This window comes from Ciconia boyciana, chromosome 13 (assembly GCF_034638445.1).
Source record: "Ciconia boyciana chromosome 13, ASM3463844v1, whole genome shotgun sequence".
Lineage (NCBI taxonomy): Eukaryota > Metazoa > Chordata > Aves > Ciconiiformes > Ciconiidae > Ciconia > Ciconia boyciana.
The window spans coordinates 16,619,016-16,635,600 of NC_132946.1; the positions used below are offsets into that span (position 1 = coordinate 16,619,016).

Sequence of the window (16,585 nt, forward strand, 5' to 3'; positions counted from 1 at the left end):
CTTCAGGTTGAATATAAAACCTCAACTCAGTTCCCTTGTGTTTGTGCTCTGTACACTAGACTTAGTAATTACTTGATGATTCCTCATTTATGTGGGATTTTATTCTGTGTGAGCTGCTGAGAATGGCATGAAATGACATGACTAACAAAGGGCAAGTCTGAGAGGGCATCTGTCTTTTAATATACTGAAACTTTGGCATTTGCTCTTTATACCTTAATATTGTAGAATGTAATTGCTATAAAGCTCCACTACTGTAAATATGTGTCGTTTTAGGTAACAAAATTAATATTTTGGGAGAAGGAAAGGTAGGATCTGAGTCACTTGTCCAGAAAGAGGAATGTGTTGAAATAAGTAAAGAACCAACCCAGGATCGAACCAAACAAGTGAGAGGTGGAAAAAGCCAAAAGAGGAAGAGGCTTAGGAAAGACACTGGAAAGAAGATAAAGAAGAAAAAGAAAGGTAACTAACACATTAGGAAAAAGAAGCATTCTGTTTAATGCATATGCCTGCTGTAAGTTGCTTTAGAAAAGCTGATGTGACTGTCACGTGTGGGAAATGGAAACTCACTGCCCAGCTCTTTGGGTTGCCTCTTTCAGTTAAGAGGTTCAGATGTCCTGGGGCTGTATACTAGCTCTGGAGAAAAACAGCAGTGTGCTGTAACTGTTACCTGTGTGTGAATCACGATTGCACTACTGTACTGTACAAACTAAAGAAATTCTAATCACGTCTGCGCCAGATTAACTCCTTGCAATTCACCATCAACTTTTGATAGCTGGCTTAAAGATTCTTCATGGAATGATGCTCTAGGTAGTCAGTTTGCTGCCTAAAGTGCTTGTTTTCTCATTCCTGGGAGAGTCTCGTATTAATGCATTTTACTTTCTCAACTGCTACTTCCTTCTCTGCTTTTGTCTTTTATTCTTACAAACTCCAATCGGTGCTGATACTGCCTACGATAGGAGTTTAAATTAATCAGAATATGTAGTGCTGAGATAACTAACTGGGTTGGTTTTTTTTCTGGATTCATTAGAAGAGGATTCTGTAGAAAAAAGCAAAAGACTCCGCTACCATGATGAAGCTGACCAGAGTGCCCTGCAGAGAATGACACGTCTGCGTGTCACCTGGACAGTGCAAGAAGACAGTCTGCTCATGCTGTGCCGAATTGCTAGTCATGTGCTAAATGCAAAGGTATTTAGTGGGACCTCTATTTAAGGGGTCCATGTACTGAACACACATTTCCTCAGTCCTAGGAATTCATCTGGGTTCTAACCGTCATTTGTGTACGTAAAAGCTGAAGTTTAACTCTGAACACTTTTGTTTTTCACACAGGTAAAAGGGCCCTTTGTTCCATGGCAAGTAGTTCGGGATATCATGCATGCCAGCTTTGAGGAGTCCCTTGATAAAACTTCTCATTCCGTTGGACGAAGAGCTCGTTATATTGTCAGAAATCCACAGACCTATCTTAATTATAAGTAAGAAGGTTTCTGTCTATGTTCTAGGTATAGGCTAAATTCTCCTGAAATTAAGTGAAGGGATATGCTCCTCCTATGTTTTTGTCTTATTTCATGTGACTATAAATTTCGACTTTTTTGCACCATAGTGCTATCAAATCTGTACTGAATTGGGAAAATTTTGACTATGTACAACACCTTCAATTGTATCTGTTGCAGAGTTTGCCTTGCTGAGGTTTACCAAGATAAAGCCCTCATAGAAGATTTCATGAATAGAGAAAATAATTATGAAGATCCACAGGTAGGAGGGAAGTATTCTAAAGGTCATGGAGTACACTACATTGTTTGGATTACTGAGTACTTGCACTGTTTTGATTACTGTGATTTCATATCTTACCTCTCCCTTCTACCTTTAGCTATGTTAAAAATAGCATCATGGTAAAAATGCCGCATCATTTCTATTTTGAGAGTAAAGTGGACACAGGCAGCCGTCCAAAGGCACGTAAACAGCACTTCTGTGCAACAAAAATTTTGTTTTTTCAATGTGCTTGTTTATAAATATCCACGACTGGGCATCCGTATGCACTGATTTATTTTTTTTTTTAATCCTCTCAGCCTCCTTCTTATCTGAGCCAGAAAACATTTTTGCTCTGTAATTTCTTATTTTTTATTCTTGTTGCATGTCGAAATATTGCCTTAGCTTCTGTGGACGAGGGCAGGAATGTAAGCAAATTTCATGAGAGAAGCCTTGATTTGATCAGTCAAAAGACTTTATTTAATTTTTGAGCTTTTTATGGCTTAAATCAACCACAATTTCAAATTGAAAAGCTGTTTACACTTTCAGTGCAAACAATTCCATTTTGAATTTCAAAACTTTTTCACAACTGGGACAATGTCACAGCAAGATTTTCTTTGTTTTTATCCAAGAATGGCAATTCGTATTGTCAGAAGATCCTAACCAGTTCTGTTGTTAGATTCCTTTTTGTTTAAATGAAGAGTAGTTGTTCACTGGTGAGACGTCGCTGAAATAAACGCATGTGTCCCTATCCCTAAAGTCTATCTTTGGAAGCAAATGAAATCTTGTATCCGCAGAGATACTGGATTGTTCCTCTTGTGTAACAGGTGTCCTCCAAGCCATGATTGTACAAACAGACTTAATGGAGAACATGATAAAGCCTGAAGGGTATGAAGAGAAAAAAAGACTTAAGGGGAAGTTCAAACAAAGCTCTAGCAAGAGATCTTATGCTGTTAATTCAGTGTAATTGTTTTTAATACGTTCATGGTGGGTTGCTCGTAGCTGTGAGCTTGATTACAGACCTGCAACTGTTAAGTAAATCAGCAAACACAACCTCCACAGAGCTTTTTTGATGCATTCTCTTGTCTGTTGTACTGTTTCTGACTTGATAATTCAAAGCCAGCTATTTCTACTGGAATTTTCCATGAACACTTTAAAAGTAGAGGGTGTTTCCCCACTCTAAGAAATTGAGGTTGATAACATTTCTATCTCTTGTTTTCAAAGGTTTGTGCGAAGGAGTTTAAAGAGTTCGTGGAAAGACTGAAAGAGAAATTCAGTTCAACCCTGGGGAATCCCAAACTTGAGATTCCTGATACTTTGCAGGAACTCTTTTCCAGGTATTTTAGTTATGGTGCTTTTGGCTCTGCACATGGGTGAGACAGTGAGAGAGGAGGGCAGTTCAGAGTAGACCTCTTCTCTGCTATGCATGCTTTACACCCTCTGTTACTTGTACTCTTAGCATCCAAAGATGTTTCAGTAAATACAACAAGCAACGTTTCTCTCAAGTCCATATTTCCTAAATACATATAACTAATTCTCAGTAATTCGCACAAGCTTGCTTATTTTAAACCATTCCTATTTTGCTAAATAAGACTTTTTGTAAACCAGAAATTCACGATGTCAGATTTTTCATAAATTGTCAAATCCTCAACTTTGCTATTAGAGGTGTTGGTACTCGGGTGTAACATTTTAATGCAATAGGAGACTTCCCTTTACCATTTTCCAGATTAACTGGCCCCATTTTATATCGCAATTTGTAGCTAGTTGCTCAGCTAAATCATCTCAGTGCTGCTAACCATTGATATGGAAGAGCACTCAGCCTTGTATAGCATTCTCCAGCCCCAGATCGTCAAGCTTTTTAGTGACAAATAAGACTTGGAGAGAATTGTGAAAATTTGGGTCTCAAACCATTTTATGATAACAAATGTAGTACCTTTGTAATTTTTCTTACTTTGAGAAGAGCTGTAGGTTACAGCAAAAGTGCTGCTGATGGTAACTGGGAGTCCAAAACCTCAATAGAAAAGCAAATCCATACAGTTCTGTACTGTCTCCTGTCAATGTGTTTTATCTCCTTGTCAGCAGATAGCTTAGTGGAGTGAGGGAGATTGATCTGGACAGTTCTTTTAATTTTTGACACTTGTGCTGAGGGCTGCTGGAGCAGATAGTTCCCCTGCGCTGTTTCAACACTTGCCTTATTAGCAGTTGTGCTTGTCAGCCTCTGGGTTTCACGGTTGATACAGAATCACAGACTGTTACTTTTGTTTCAGTGTTTTCCTTTCCCTTCCCTTAACTAGATTTCGAGTTTTGGCAATCGGAGAAGACACAAATCAAAACACAAAAGAGGATAGCCTAAGCAGGTGAGTAGTAGTAGCACCCGTTTTTTCTCATTAGGACTCCAAGGTCATGTCAGCCCTCACATTGGTGAAAGTCATATAGTCTTCTAATCCAGTACGTTTTTCATCTGTTTGTTGCAGATAAATTTATTAATAGAAAAATACTTTCACAAGGGTGTAGGTACCTCTGACATAGGTTATAGATTTGATGAATAAAATGACAGCAGCAATGCCCTTCTCAAAATGGCTGTCTGTTAGCATTAGGACAACAGTGTATATTTTCTTTGTGGGCACTATACCTTAAGAGGAGGAGATGTTAACAAAGAAAACTTTGTTTTGTCATGGATTATCTGGACTGATCCAAAAATTCAGGGTGGAAGGTCAGGGAAAATGTAACAGGCTCCTTTACATGAGTGATCCTCAGCTGTAGTGATCTCATGCCTTTATGCATCTATTGCAGAAGCAGGTGATTGAGTTTGTATATTTTTGTGCTAGTTTAATAGTTAGGTACCTCATGCTCAAAAATCATTGTGAATAAACTCTTTTTCTTTTTTTTTCTTTCAGTGTCTATGATATTCATTTTCTAGTGCTACAGAATTTGATTCAGAGCACTTTGGCACTCTCAGATAGCCAGATGAAATCTTGCCAGTCATTTCAGGTACAGTATCTGGACCAAACTTTGCTGGTCATACAACTCTAAAGAGTTTCTCCTTCCTACTTTGATATATTCCTTTTTCAAATGGGAGAAAAGAAACCCAGAAACTTAGATTTGTATCCATTCTGTGGGGATTATTCTCTTCTGCTTTTAGGGAATTATATATTCTAGGCAGATTTTCAGTATGTTGCTTTTCTTTCTGAGGATGAGATTGCAAGATGTGAGGTTGAGGCAGTCCCCAAAAACCATATGAAATAAACTCCACATTCCTTCCACTGGGTCAGACTGTATCACGATTTAGTGCCCACTTGAGCAGTTGGAATTATGCTCTGGAGGAGATATCACAAAGACAGTCCTAGTATCCAGCTAACACTGCTGTTGGGAAGCCTCTCCTTCAGTGCCGGGGACCACAAAAATATATCATCTATCAGTCAGGCATTTTAAAAAAAGAAGTTAGAAGTTCAAAGGGAGTTTAATATCTCATCAGCAGGAAAGAGTGGAGCCTAGAAAGCCAAGCTCATGGAAGGAAACGTTCCTGGTAAAATTATGGGAAGAATCTACCAAAATGCATTGCAGATGAGCATTTTTTACATATATAACTCTAGTGGGAGCCTGATCCCATTTTGAATATCAAGTGTTCTGTAGTATTTAGTTAATTTAATTGGCATTTACTGTGGAAAGCCTGGAATCCCATAAAAGGAATAGAATAGTGTAGTTAAGTGAATTTATATGTATCATTTACATTCTGGCTTGTAGCTCCATATTAATTTAGTTAATGTAAACCTCAAGTAGGTGAGTCTAACAGTGGATTCAGAGCTAACACTGCCTTTTGCATTGAACGGGGGTTTTTTGCAGACATTCCGTTTGTACCGGGAGTACCGGGATGACATTCTTGTGAAGGCTTTCCTAGAGTGTCAGAAGAGAAGCTTGGTCAATCGCCGTCGAGTAACCCACACACTGGGACCAAAGAAAAGCCGGGCTTTGCCTTTTGTACCCATGTCATATCAGCTGTCTCAGAGTTACTACAGGTGAGTGTCAGAAAGGTCACTGAGCAAATAAAAGAACCTACCCAGGCATGCTGGGCATGGAGGAGAGAATACACGTGAAGTATCTAGAGCAAAGAACCTGACCATCACAGCTGAAGCTGAAGAGATGAAGGTAACACGTATGTATGTTAGCCCTTTATTCAGTTAGCAATTAGGGCCGTGCAGGGAACAGAGCCAAGTTTGCTGGGCACGCCTTTACAAAGACCTATGCAGAGGAGAGGAGAGGTAGCACCAAAATTCTAGATGTGGTGGAAAGATTTCTTTAGTACTCTTGTCATTCTGATGGTTGCTTGCTTTTCCTGTCCCGTTACTTGGTGCTGCACTGTACCTGGATGTCAGGAGGGGGGAGAGTTTAACTGTCAATGTATTCAATGCTCAAGCAGAGGATGAGACCTTTGCTTTGTATTTGCTACATAGTACCTGACCTTTTTGCCCCTCATGGTGCATAAATACCTAATGTTCTGGAACTAGTAAAAGGACTGTGAAAGCAGATGTAGAAGGTACTCGGTCACCAGCTCCAGCATGGAACTTCAATTATTTGGCTGCTCTGTGCTACCTTGGGTCTAAAATTCATATACAGTAAGAACAGATTATGAAAGCTTTGTGCCTCTCTGAATTTGTCTTTTTGTCCAGAGTTTTTACATGGCGGTTTCCCAGTACAATTTGTACGGAGTCCTTTCAGTTCCTCGAGAAGCTCAAGGATGCTGAAAAATCAGACCAGCCAGATAACTTCTCATTTAAAGATCAAGAAAACAAAGCATCTGAAGGAATGATTCCATTTCCTATGGATGGACCTGGTGGCCAGTGTGTGGCGATGCTTTCCCTGTTCTCCCTGGGACTTGTATCTGTGAATGTGAGAATCCCAGAGCAGATAGTTGTGGTGGACAGCACTATGGTGGAAAATGAAGTGATAAAAAGGTAAACACTGTTATTTCTATTAGTAAATACGGTTTGGGGGTAGCTTGAATGAACTTGGACAGGCATTAGCATTTTCTGCACTGTATTGTGGCATGTTTTACTGTGATATTGTTTGGACTTTTATTTCTGAGTGAGCATTCTGCAGTCTTAATGGCACTTTAGTTAGTGCCTGTCATTATAGCCTTGGACTGCATTTGTCTTCACATATGTGACATTTAAATTGCTAGGCACTTCATTACCATCAGAGCTAATGTGGAAAGGAGAGCAGTGTGTGCTAGATGAGCATTTTCATCAACATTCTACCTTCGCATTTCAAGGAGTGAGAAGGATTAGTAACAAGGTTTCAGCTCTTATCAGTGAAACCTGTCTCCACAGTATTGGTTCTATGTATTGTCTCCTCTTTTTTAAAGCCTCCAGTAATTGAAACTCTGAAATTGAAACTCTTTCCCTAGGCAGTCTAATCCTATGAATAGTTATCCTTACAATCATTATGTGTGTTCTTAGTGTGCAACTAAAATCTCTTGCTGTAGTTTAACCTGTTGCTTCCTGTTGTATATATACATGGAAAATACTTTGTTCTCTTTGTCTTTAGAGCAGCTTATTACCTATTTGAAGATTGTTATCATAGTCCTCCTCCCATAATATGCTATTCTTTAAAACGAGCAGCCTCAGTTCCTTTACTTGTGTGTTTGGTATGTTATTCATGTTACCTAGATCTCTGTCTTTCTCATTCTTTTCCTCTGCACTGAACTGTGATGTCAAAAAACAAATGCCACGCTCTTGCTGGCAGGTCTGCGCCAATTACATCGTGTTATATAGGTGATATGCCTGCTAATACATCCCAAGATGATGAATGGCCACGGTCTTGCCAAAAAAAAAAAAAAGCACCCAAAAATCCCCAGTGTGGTGATTTGTGTACAGCTTATGATTCTTGTGATTCACTATAACAAGTTTATTTTCCTTTATGTAGCTAATTGTTTCCTCTTAGTGTGAAGGGATAGGTGTATAGTACTATAATATAAATAACATGCATGTGTCCGTATGAAATTGCTTCCTGCTCTTTTCCAGACTATTTCTCTAGTTTGCTGGAAGCATTCTGAACGCGAATCCTGTCTTCTCATAAACTTGCAGCCTTTCCAGTTTGGTGATCCCATGCAAACTTAATAAGCTATTTTATCACCTAAGTCATTAGCAAAAATACACTGAACCCTGGACTAGTCCCATTTCTGAGTGCAGGCATCGAGTCCAGTTTTCCAACTGGTTATGTACTCGCACTATTTTTTCTAAATGATGTGTTCCCTTTTGGTTTTAAATGTACCTTCTCTGAAGGTACTTAAGGTCTAATTAATCTTAGAAAAGGTTGGAAGGAACCTTTGGTTGTCGCTGGCATAACTTGCTTAAAACAGAGGCAACTTCAGAGTTAGATCAGGTTCTTCAGAGCCTTCACCTTTATCCATAATGGCTCTTGTCATGTCCTGGAAAGAAGTAGTGTTGGTTTGACTAAGTTTGTTTCTGGGAAATCTATTCCGGTTGCTACTACTATTCTTTCTTTACTTTGAGGCTGTCTGCAGTTTGTTTTATGTTGGTTTTTTGGGTTTTTTTTCTTCTTTAAAGTAACTGAAGTTTTTGGTCTGTAATTCTTTCTTCTCCTTTTCTCCCTTAAAAATAAACACTGTCTGCCCTATGCTGTAGCATCCCTTGTGGTCTCAGCCTTTGTGCTCTGACAGATTTTCCCTCATGATGAAGTGTGTGCAGAACCAAAGAGGTTCAGCACTGTAAGATGAGATATTTTGGGTTCATTTCAACATGTTTGCAAAAAAGAGAGTTTCCTTTTCTAGGGACCTTTAGTGTATTTTCTTTTCTGTAGTTGCTTGTTCTCAGCACTTTAAATCAGCCTGCTATGGACATACCCACAGCTGTTCATGACTAAATACTAGAATACAGAATAGCATGTGTTCTTGCTCTGGTTAGTGTAATGAGTCACTTTCTTATTTTGGAAAAAAACCCCAACAAACAAACAAAACACCTCTGTTTGCTGTAGTTTGGGAAAAGAAGGACTTGAGGATGATGATGACGATGATGATGACTTAGATGACAGCTCTGGAGGCAAACGGAGAATAGAAGTAAAAGCTCGTCAAGCATCTCATACCAATTACTTACTGATGAGAGGCTACTATGCCCCTGGAATTGTCAGCACGCGCAATCTGAGTCCCAGTGACAATATTGTGGTCAATTCCTGCCAGGTGAAGGTTAAGCTGCGATGTACACCAGTTCCGGGAAGACTCAGCTCTCCAGGTTAGTTTCTGTTTGGCCTAACTTGCACAGAAGTGGGTTGGAGCAGGAAAGGTAGTGAACTCATGAGCTGAGGAACTGATTTGAACAAAGCCTCTTAATAGGAGCATTCTTTTTTCATTACACATGCAGTTTGCCTTGTAATGCTTTCTCTCCTGACTTAAAACACACGGGTGTTGGCTTAGAGGCACCTTTTGTTGGTGACAGGTCCTTGCCTGTATTTCATGTCGTGTGAAACTATTAATCCAAAGAGGAAGCCTGCCCTCTCAGCCTGTCCTCTCCTCTGTTATCCCTTCTCCAGGAGGTTTTTCAGTCCCTTCTGCAACTTAAAATACCATATTATGTCACACCCAGGCTTTCTCTTCTGTAAAGAGAAAAGAAAATCTTTCAGAGCTCCTTGAATGGAAATTCACATTTACTTGTATCATGCAAGTGCCTGAAATAGTGGTGTCCAATCTCTGGCCTTTTACCTACAGTAATTTAAACATTTTGATAATACTTAGAGCTTGAATATTTGCAATTCATCAGCACTCCCCCTTCCTGAAGAGCATCTTCCTTTCAGTTGTAATGCAAACGTATCCAGGAAGGCCTTTAGTTGTTTAGCTCCTTAGTTGGAAGGTCTAGTGCTGTCCCTGCCCATTCCTATTGCTGTTGTGGTAGAGGTAAAATAGAAGTTCTTTCTCATATCTCTGCTGCCACACATGCCCTCCAGGTCTACTGAGCTGACGGCTCATTACAGTTGTTCTCATTTTTCCTTGCTGTCAAAGAAGTGCAGCTGTCATACGAGTGTCCCACAAGGCATGATGTAAAGGCAGCCTGCAGATAAAAGGGTGGGGAGCAGGTAAGAGCAGTGCCACAGCTGCCCTCTAATCATCCGGGACTGGAAAAAGGTGTTAACGCTGCTTCAGCTTCTGAATACTTTGTACAGTGGGGGTCAGTTTCGTGCAGTGATGGACCTGTCTCCAAACACACAGATGCTTTGTTATACTAATTGTACTAAGACATTGTCAACTTGTAGTTTATACCATATTTGGCCAATAGCTTTCTGCCATGGATCAGCTGCTTCCAATTTTTCAATTAATTAGGGTCCTCCATAGCAGTTCCTCGCCCTAGACTTTTCACTTCACCTTGCTCAAGAAAAAAGGAGATGATTCCCTCATTAACTTAGAGTTAGGCTGACCCAGTGTTAGAGAGAATACCAGTAAGTCTACACTGTCTTTCAGCGACACTTCACTTTGATATGAGGGTAAGCCCTTGTAAATCAGCTTGCTCTTCTTCTACAGGTCTTTTCAGAAACAAATATGTAAGGCAGAAAGAAAAAAGGAAACTGCAGCAATGAAGATGGAAAATTGAGCTCTGTTTTTAATTGGAATAGTCTAGAACACTTCTAATCTGTCTGTCTCAGAATATTTATCTTTCTGTAGTGTATTGCATAGTAACAGCTGCTTCACAGCTTATACACTTGTTTTTTATTTGGTTTGCAGTTTCTTCTCTGCTTGATAACATGGCTGTGGGAGTCTCCTGCCTCCCTGAAACTTTTACCAAGCTGATAAAAGTCCAAGAAGAAAATTATGAGGTTGATCAGTTTCTTCATGAGTGTACAGAACGTTATGGCTATAATCCCAGAGATGTAGCTGCTGTTTTGGAGATCCGTAACGCAATAGAGGCAACTTCCCACTTTGGAATTTGCAAAGCTGAGCTGAGCAAACGTTTCTGCAGCTATGAAGAGGTGGAACCTGGACACACCAGGAGCTTGGAGCAGTACATTCAGGTGGTTTTACAGCCAGCTGCTTTCCATACATTAGTGTTTGCATGCTTAGTATTCCCCTTGAATAGGACAATCTTCCAGGCTGTAGGAAGCAAATATAAATTGAACAAAGCTATTTATATTAGGCAAGAGATCACATACCGATACCTGATAGCAATCTCACCTCAAAGTTAGGGTGGCCAAAAATTAAAGCAGCACAAAGATAGGAATGAACTGTTTCAGAAACCTAGAGGCACCAACGTTCACCTTCGGAAGCAAAATACTCTTTCCCAGTTACATTTTAACTTAATTTAAGCTGAACAAAAATGTCTTGTGCTGTAATTTCAGAAAAGTTTAAGGGGTGAAACATCTTTTCAACTTCAGGGCAGCAGGACAGAAAATTTAATATTCTACTAAGCTCTTCCTCTTTCTTTGCTGCCAGCTAAAGATGGCACTTCCGTGATATTTGGTTAAACTGACATTTTCCAGTGAAAGCTCCTGAGACAATTTTTGTGATGTATGTTTTTGTGATTTGTTTTTTTTTTTTTTTAATAGGACCTTATTGAAATGCAGCAGGTTTTAGAAGTAGGAGGCCATACTGTAAGACTGGTTGCAATAGTATTTGCCAAGCCATGGCTATTACATTCAGTATGTCTGAAGAATAAACCAGATGATTCTGATCAGCAAGGTGCAGAAACCACTCTCCCAGATGTACAACAGGATTGCCTGCCATCAGAACCAAAGAAGGGAGAGGAATGTTCGAGGGAGGAGGAGCAGCTGGGAAAAGACACCCAGTCTGTCAGTGACGAAGAACCCCCAAGGAAGAGATGTAAGACTCAAAATGATGTCCTTCAAGATGGCAGTCAGCTCTGCCAGGGTTCACAGAGTGGTTTGCAAGGTGCAGATGAAAATAACGTTGGTGCAGGTAGTACTGATCCTGTTACAATGAAGGAAGCTTTAATAATGGATGAAGAAACAGGCTCCCTGGGAGGGCAGACAGAACACCCAGCTGAACACCCAGTGTGTGCTCCAGATGCTGTGAATGCAGACACTTACAAGGAACAAGGTAAATCTTGTTCTGAGGACAAAGAGCTTGAAGAAGAGAATGATGAGCTCAGCACTGAGCACAACAAGCAGATCCCTATCCTTGAACAATCAGCCAGTGAGCAGTGTGATGAGCTTTCCTACTTACAGGAGAACCCAGGAGTCTCTAAAGGTATGTAGTCGCACTCTACATCCAAAAAATAGAGACTAGCTCATCATCAGTTGATCCCAAAAGGATAGCTCCATTTTACAAGCAAATACTACATTCTTTATGAAGCCATACCAGGGATAGAGGTTTTCATTTCTCACAGACGAAGTGGCGTTACACTACTTGAGCTGGAAGGTCTTGGAGGTTTAAAATACATCAAAGATTCCTTCCTAAGCCTATTGCTGGAATGTTCATGACTAGTCCAGAAATGTGTTTTCCTTAGAAGCTCATTTCCACATCTTATTCTTCTCCAAAAACATATTTGGATCTCAAGTTTCTCATCTCTGGCTTCAGTCCAAAGGCTAGACATCTCTAAACCTAGAAAACACAACGCTACTGGTGTACATTTAACTAGAATGCCCATGACTGAAAGTTGTGAAGTCATTAAACCATTCACCAGAAAGCAGCACATGCCAGTGAGAAGATTAATAGCATCATTTGTAACCCAATTTGACTTCATTTTCATTTCCTTTTTACTGCCCGTTTTCTTTAATAGCTAGTCATTCTTGCCAAGCTTTACATTAAGTAGTTTGTTGGGGATTTTATTTTGTTTTTGTTTTTATCAGCTCTGATTTCAGATTGAATCACAAGCTAACTGCTTGTGTGGTATTTTGCCAAGATCTGCCGCTACCCACGTTTACAGCTGCAGGCTGCCATGTGAATCGGTGCAGACTGATCCGTAGCATCTTAGAGCTTGGTATTGTTTAATTGGAGCTTTCCTGCAGGAAATAGACTCAGGGCTGTCTAAAACAGCAAAGACCTCAGCAGTTCTTAACATGAAACTACTACAGTATTGGTTTAGGTTTAACTTCCTCTACTTGTTTGTAACACCGGCGGGAAAAAAATAGTACTTACGTTATCAAGCATAGAGTTCTTACTGGTCTTACTGATGAAGGCCAGCAGAAGGGTTTATGTGTGCTTGAGCCAAAGCTGTTAGCCTCTGGGTGTGGTAGAAGTTACCTACATTAAGTAATTGTGTAATTAAAACCCATGACACAATGAATAATGGAAGCTGCAGAGACAGCCTTCGCTTTGAAACCAAACTCTGCTGAAATCTTGAGTTTGCATTCTCAAGCCTACAGCTGCTTGGACTTCTGCTCAACTTCCGCATGATTACCAGGAGCATTAAGTTCAACCCATGTGAGCGCCGGCATGCCGAGACCCTGCATAGCTCTCTGTGTGAAACTCAGTTTTTTCAGTCCATAGAATAACTTGTTGTTCAGCCATGTCATCAGACTTCTAGGAATAAAACTTCTTGCTGTGATTTGGGAGTGGAACCACAAAACGTGTGGTTGGAGTAGACAGATGTGGTTGTGAGAAGAGGTGTGGGAAAGAAAGAGTATGCTGCAGACAGGTAACGGCAGTCAGAGTGGAAGCCTAGAGCTCCCCATCAACTGAGAACAACACGCAGCGTAGTTTACTTGTGTTATTTTCTAGCATAAGCTGTTGCATTTTACAGTTTAGCCACCTTTTACTTTCCTTCCACTAGATAAAGAGTTTGGGTTAATTAAAAACTATGTGTTCTTTCCAGGAAGTTCTATGACAGATGTATCCCAGGCAGCCAGGGACCGGTGAGTAACAGAGATGTCTGCAGAATAACTAAACACTTAGCACTACCAAAATAATACCTGGAAGCAAAGGATTTGGAAACCTTAGTTTTATGTTCTGATGGGCAGTGAGCATTGATGGTGGAGAAACCCCATGTTTTCCTCCATTGTTCTTGTTAGTGTTACTCGTGTTCATATGCATCCTGAACAAATTTCTCTGATACATGGGGGTGTTTTTCTCAAACCAACGAGGTCCAAATATCAGAGGAACAAAACTGATTTTCTTTCTCAAATAAGTCCGATGCCAGAAAGTCTCAGCTTCCATGTGCCCAGGAAAGGCCTGGAGAAACTGCAATATGGGCAGTGTGAATTTCCATGCAGGGTCTGTCTTTTGACTCCAAAATGCTAAAAATGAGGAATTCGGTTTCCTATCTGAGCACTGTTGCTGCATGTTGCAGATTGAAGCCAGTCTTGGATAACTTTGGAGGATATTAGAGCTAGTAACAAATGAACAAGCAAAACGAAGCTTTCCTGGTCATCAACACTCAAAGTAACTGTTGGGTGGTATAATGGTGCTAGAAGTGCTTCTCGGGTGGGGAACACCTAATGTGAAATAGTTCAGGTCTGTGGAACTGTCTAGTAGATTAGCACCAGTCTCTGCCCATTCTCAGAGCAGCTGCAGAATTTACACCTAGGATGTGAGCAAACACCGGCAATGGATGTAGTAAGAATCTCTATTATGCAGGAATTATGATGATGGGAAATCTAGCTAGAAGAATAATTCCTGACAGAGCTGAACTTAAATTTCCTTTTGCAGGGCCTGCGAGAATGTCTGCTTCATTGGGAGGCCATGGCGGATTGTGGATGGGAATCTGAATAAACCTGTGTGTAAGGGGATGATGGAAGCTGTGCTCTACCACATCATGACAAAACCAGGCATAACGGAAGGCATGCTGTTGCAGCATTACATGGGGGTACTGCAGCCTGTTGCCGTCTTAGAGATACTGCAGGTATGTGAATCATCAGCTGTGTGAACCTTAATCTGGTTCAGCTTCTGCTCTTAAAGAGTTGGCAGCTACTTTGCTGGAAGTCCCAGGAAAATGGGACTGTGAATGAACCATGAAAAACAATCTTCTCCCTCTAGTGCAAATTAACCAAAGCCAGAGCAAGTTACTGTTCACAATGAGGATGAAAGGAAGCCTGCTTTACCTTGGAATTACTGTATTACCAATTTTAAAATTTGAGCTTGCTTCTGAAATGGATGTAATACAGTGGAAATTCTAGTTGGTTACTGAAAGTCGTGGCTTGTCACTGTGAAATATTAAGTTGGGCTGTTTAATGCAGTGTTAATCACCATAGAATTTATCTTTTTTTTTCCTTATATACCTTTCAGATAGGTAGTCTTTGACATAAGAATCAGACTGAAGTGTGTCTGTGCTAGACAGTACTATGAATAAGACCTGTCCTGACAGACCTGCTTAAAGGCATACATCCTTAATTGTAAACCAGTACATGGTGAGAAAATTTGAGTTTCTCATATTTTTTGCCCACATCTTGAAGTTTGCTTGTCACCACTGCTACTTTGCAAATGAAACCTTTATTTTTTTTTTTCTTTTTTTCCTATAAGGATTCAAACTCTTAAGTATAGCAGTAATATTGCAGTCCTTCCCATAAGCATGACTTCCCCTACTAATGCTGGAAATTAATATTCCAGTGTATGTATGCCACACTTCTGTCCAAAGGCTCATGCATTTTGGTAGCAGTGCAAGTTGCGTATGCTACTGATCATGTAGCGTCCTGTTTCCTAGGTGTTCCATCACAGCTTGCCCATACGTCCTATGCCATAGCAACACTGCCAAGAGGGCAGCTGGGATGAGGGCACAGGCAGAGCAGCAGCAGACGGGTTTACAACTGCAGCAGAGGGTGTATAGTGGTGAGGCGTGCACGTGTTGGAGAGCAATACAGATTCCTAGGCAACTTTTATTCAAATCCAAAGTCAAGGAATTACCTGTACATTTTACAGATCAGAGAACTTGAACCTTGTTTCTCTAGCAATAAATTTGGTAAGAAATGGTTTTGAAACCATAGACAGAGCTTTTATCTCTAATATACCAAATATCAGTAGATCTAGACGCACACCTCTGTGCAATTACTGAATCCACACCAGATGTTTTCAGCCCGTACAGCACAGAGATTGCCTTGCTGGGTGTTGCTGTAGGAATGAATGCTAACCCATTAGCAAGAACTGACCCAGAAGGTTTACACCTATACCACCATTACATGGTTTGTAACTGGTCCTAAATGTTGAGATCTGTTGCTGAACATGTGTTCTGTGTCAGTATCCAGATGTCAACCACTGTGCTGAAAGTGACAAAGGAGCATCTATCCAGCTATGTGACCTTGCTTTGTTGTGCTGGAATCTTTGCCATCCCTGTGGCCTCCTGAGGGGTGAAGCCATGTTCAGTATAAATTGTCTAACATTTCTGAGAACACAGCATTAAGTGCACTTTTTTCACTGCAACTGCTCAAGCGAAAATATGTGAATTTTTCTGCAGGGTCTGGAAACTCTTGGTTGCATCAGACGATTCTACATGAAAAAGCCATCCCTGGTGTCGCTCTTTTCTCAGCCAGTTGTGGAAGAAAAACTAAACAATCCCAAACTGAGCGAAACCCCAACAATATATTATGAGCCTACGATAGACTGTACTCTCAGGCTGGGAAGAGTGTTCCCCTGTGAAGTGAACTGGAATAAATGGGTGCAGATTATCCCTGTATAAAAGAGGTAAAGCTGAGTCATATTAAATTGGTTTAGCCTGTAGGAGCGAGTGTTAATGCAGATTAAATGTTACAATTTCTGCTCCATCATGTTTTTATTACGTTATTTATCCTTTTTACTTTTGAATGTATTTAAACTGAGAATAAAGCTTAACATTAAGACACATGTAGTATTTGATCCCACTTTAAGGATGTTCTTTTTTGACCAATAATTGCTTGTAGAGCGTATAGTTCATAGTTTCTGCTTTATATTATGTGGTTTTCACAAGGCACAGTG

At 40.3% G+C, this 16,585-nt stretch overlaps 1 protein-coding gene across 2 annotated transcripts in view; it reads left to right on the forward strand.

The window, feature by feature from the left end:
* The window catches only part of GTF3C1 (general transcription factor IIIC subunit 1), a 44,750-nt gene extending 28,278 nt beyond the window's left edge, over positions 1-16,472 (forward strand). For both annotated transcript variants that reach the window (XM_072878495.1, XM_072878496.1), the window contains exons 23-37: positions 274-459; positions 1,028-1,185; positions 1,327-1,469; positions 1,668-1,749; positions 2,968-3,080; positions 4,038-4,100; positions 4,641-4,734; positions 5,587-5,759; positions 6,411-6,695; positions 8,737-8,990; positions 10,472-10,758; positions 11,290-11,950; positions 13,518-13,557; positions 14,351-14,543; positions 16,089-16,472. In XM_072878495.1, coding sequence (XP_072734596.1) covers positions 274-459; positions 1,028-1,185; positions 1,327-1,469; positions 1,668-1,749; positions 2,968-3,080; positions 4,038-4,100; positions 4,641-4,734; positions 5,587-5,759; positions 6,411-6,695; positions 8,737-8,990; positions 10,472-10,758; positions 11,290-11,950; positions 13,518-13,557; positions 14,351-14,543; positions 16,089-16,310 — 2,954 coding nt within the window. In that variant the 3' untranslated portion in view covers positions 16,311-16,472. The remainder of the gene's footprint in view (positions 1-273; positions 460-1,027; positions 1,186-1,326; positions 1,470-1,667; positions 1,750-2,967; positions 3,081-4,037; positions 4,101-4,640; positions 4,735-5,586; positions 5,760-6,410; positions 6,696-8,736; positions 8,991-10,471; positions 10,759-11,289; positions 11,951-13,517; positions 13,558-14,350; positions 14,544-16,088) is intronic.
* The last annotated feature ends 113 nt before the right edge of the window (positions 16,473-16,585 follow it).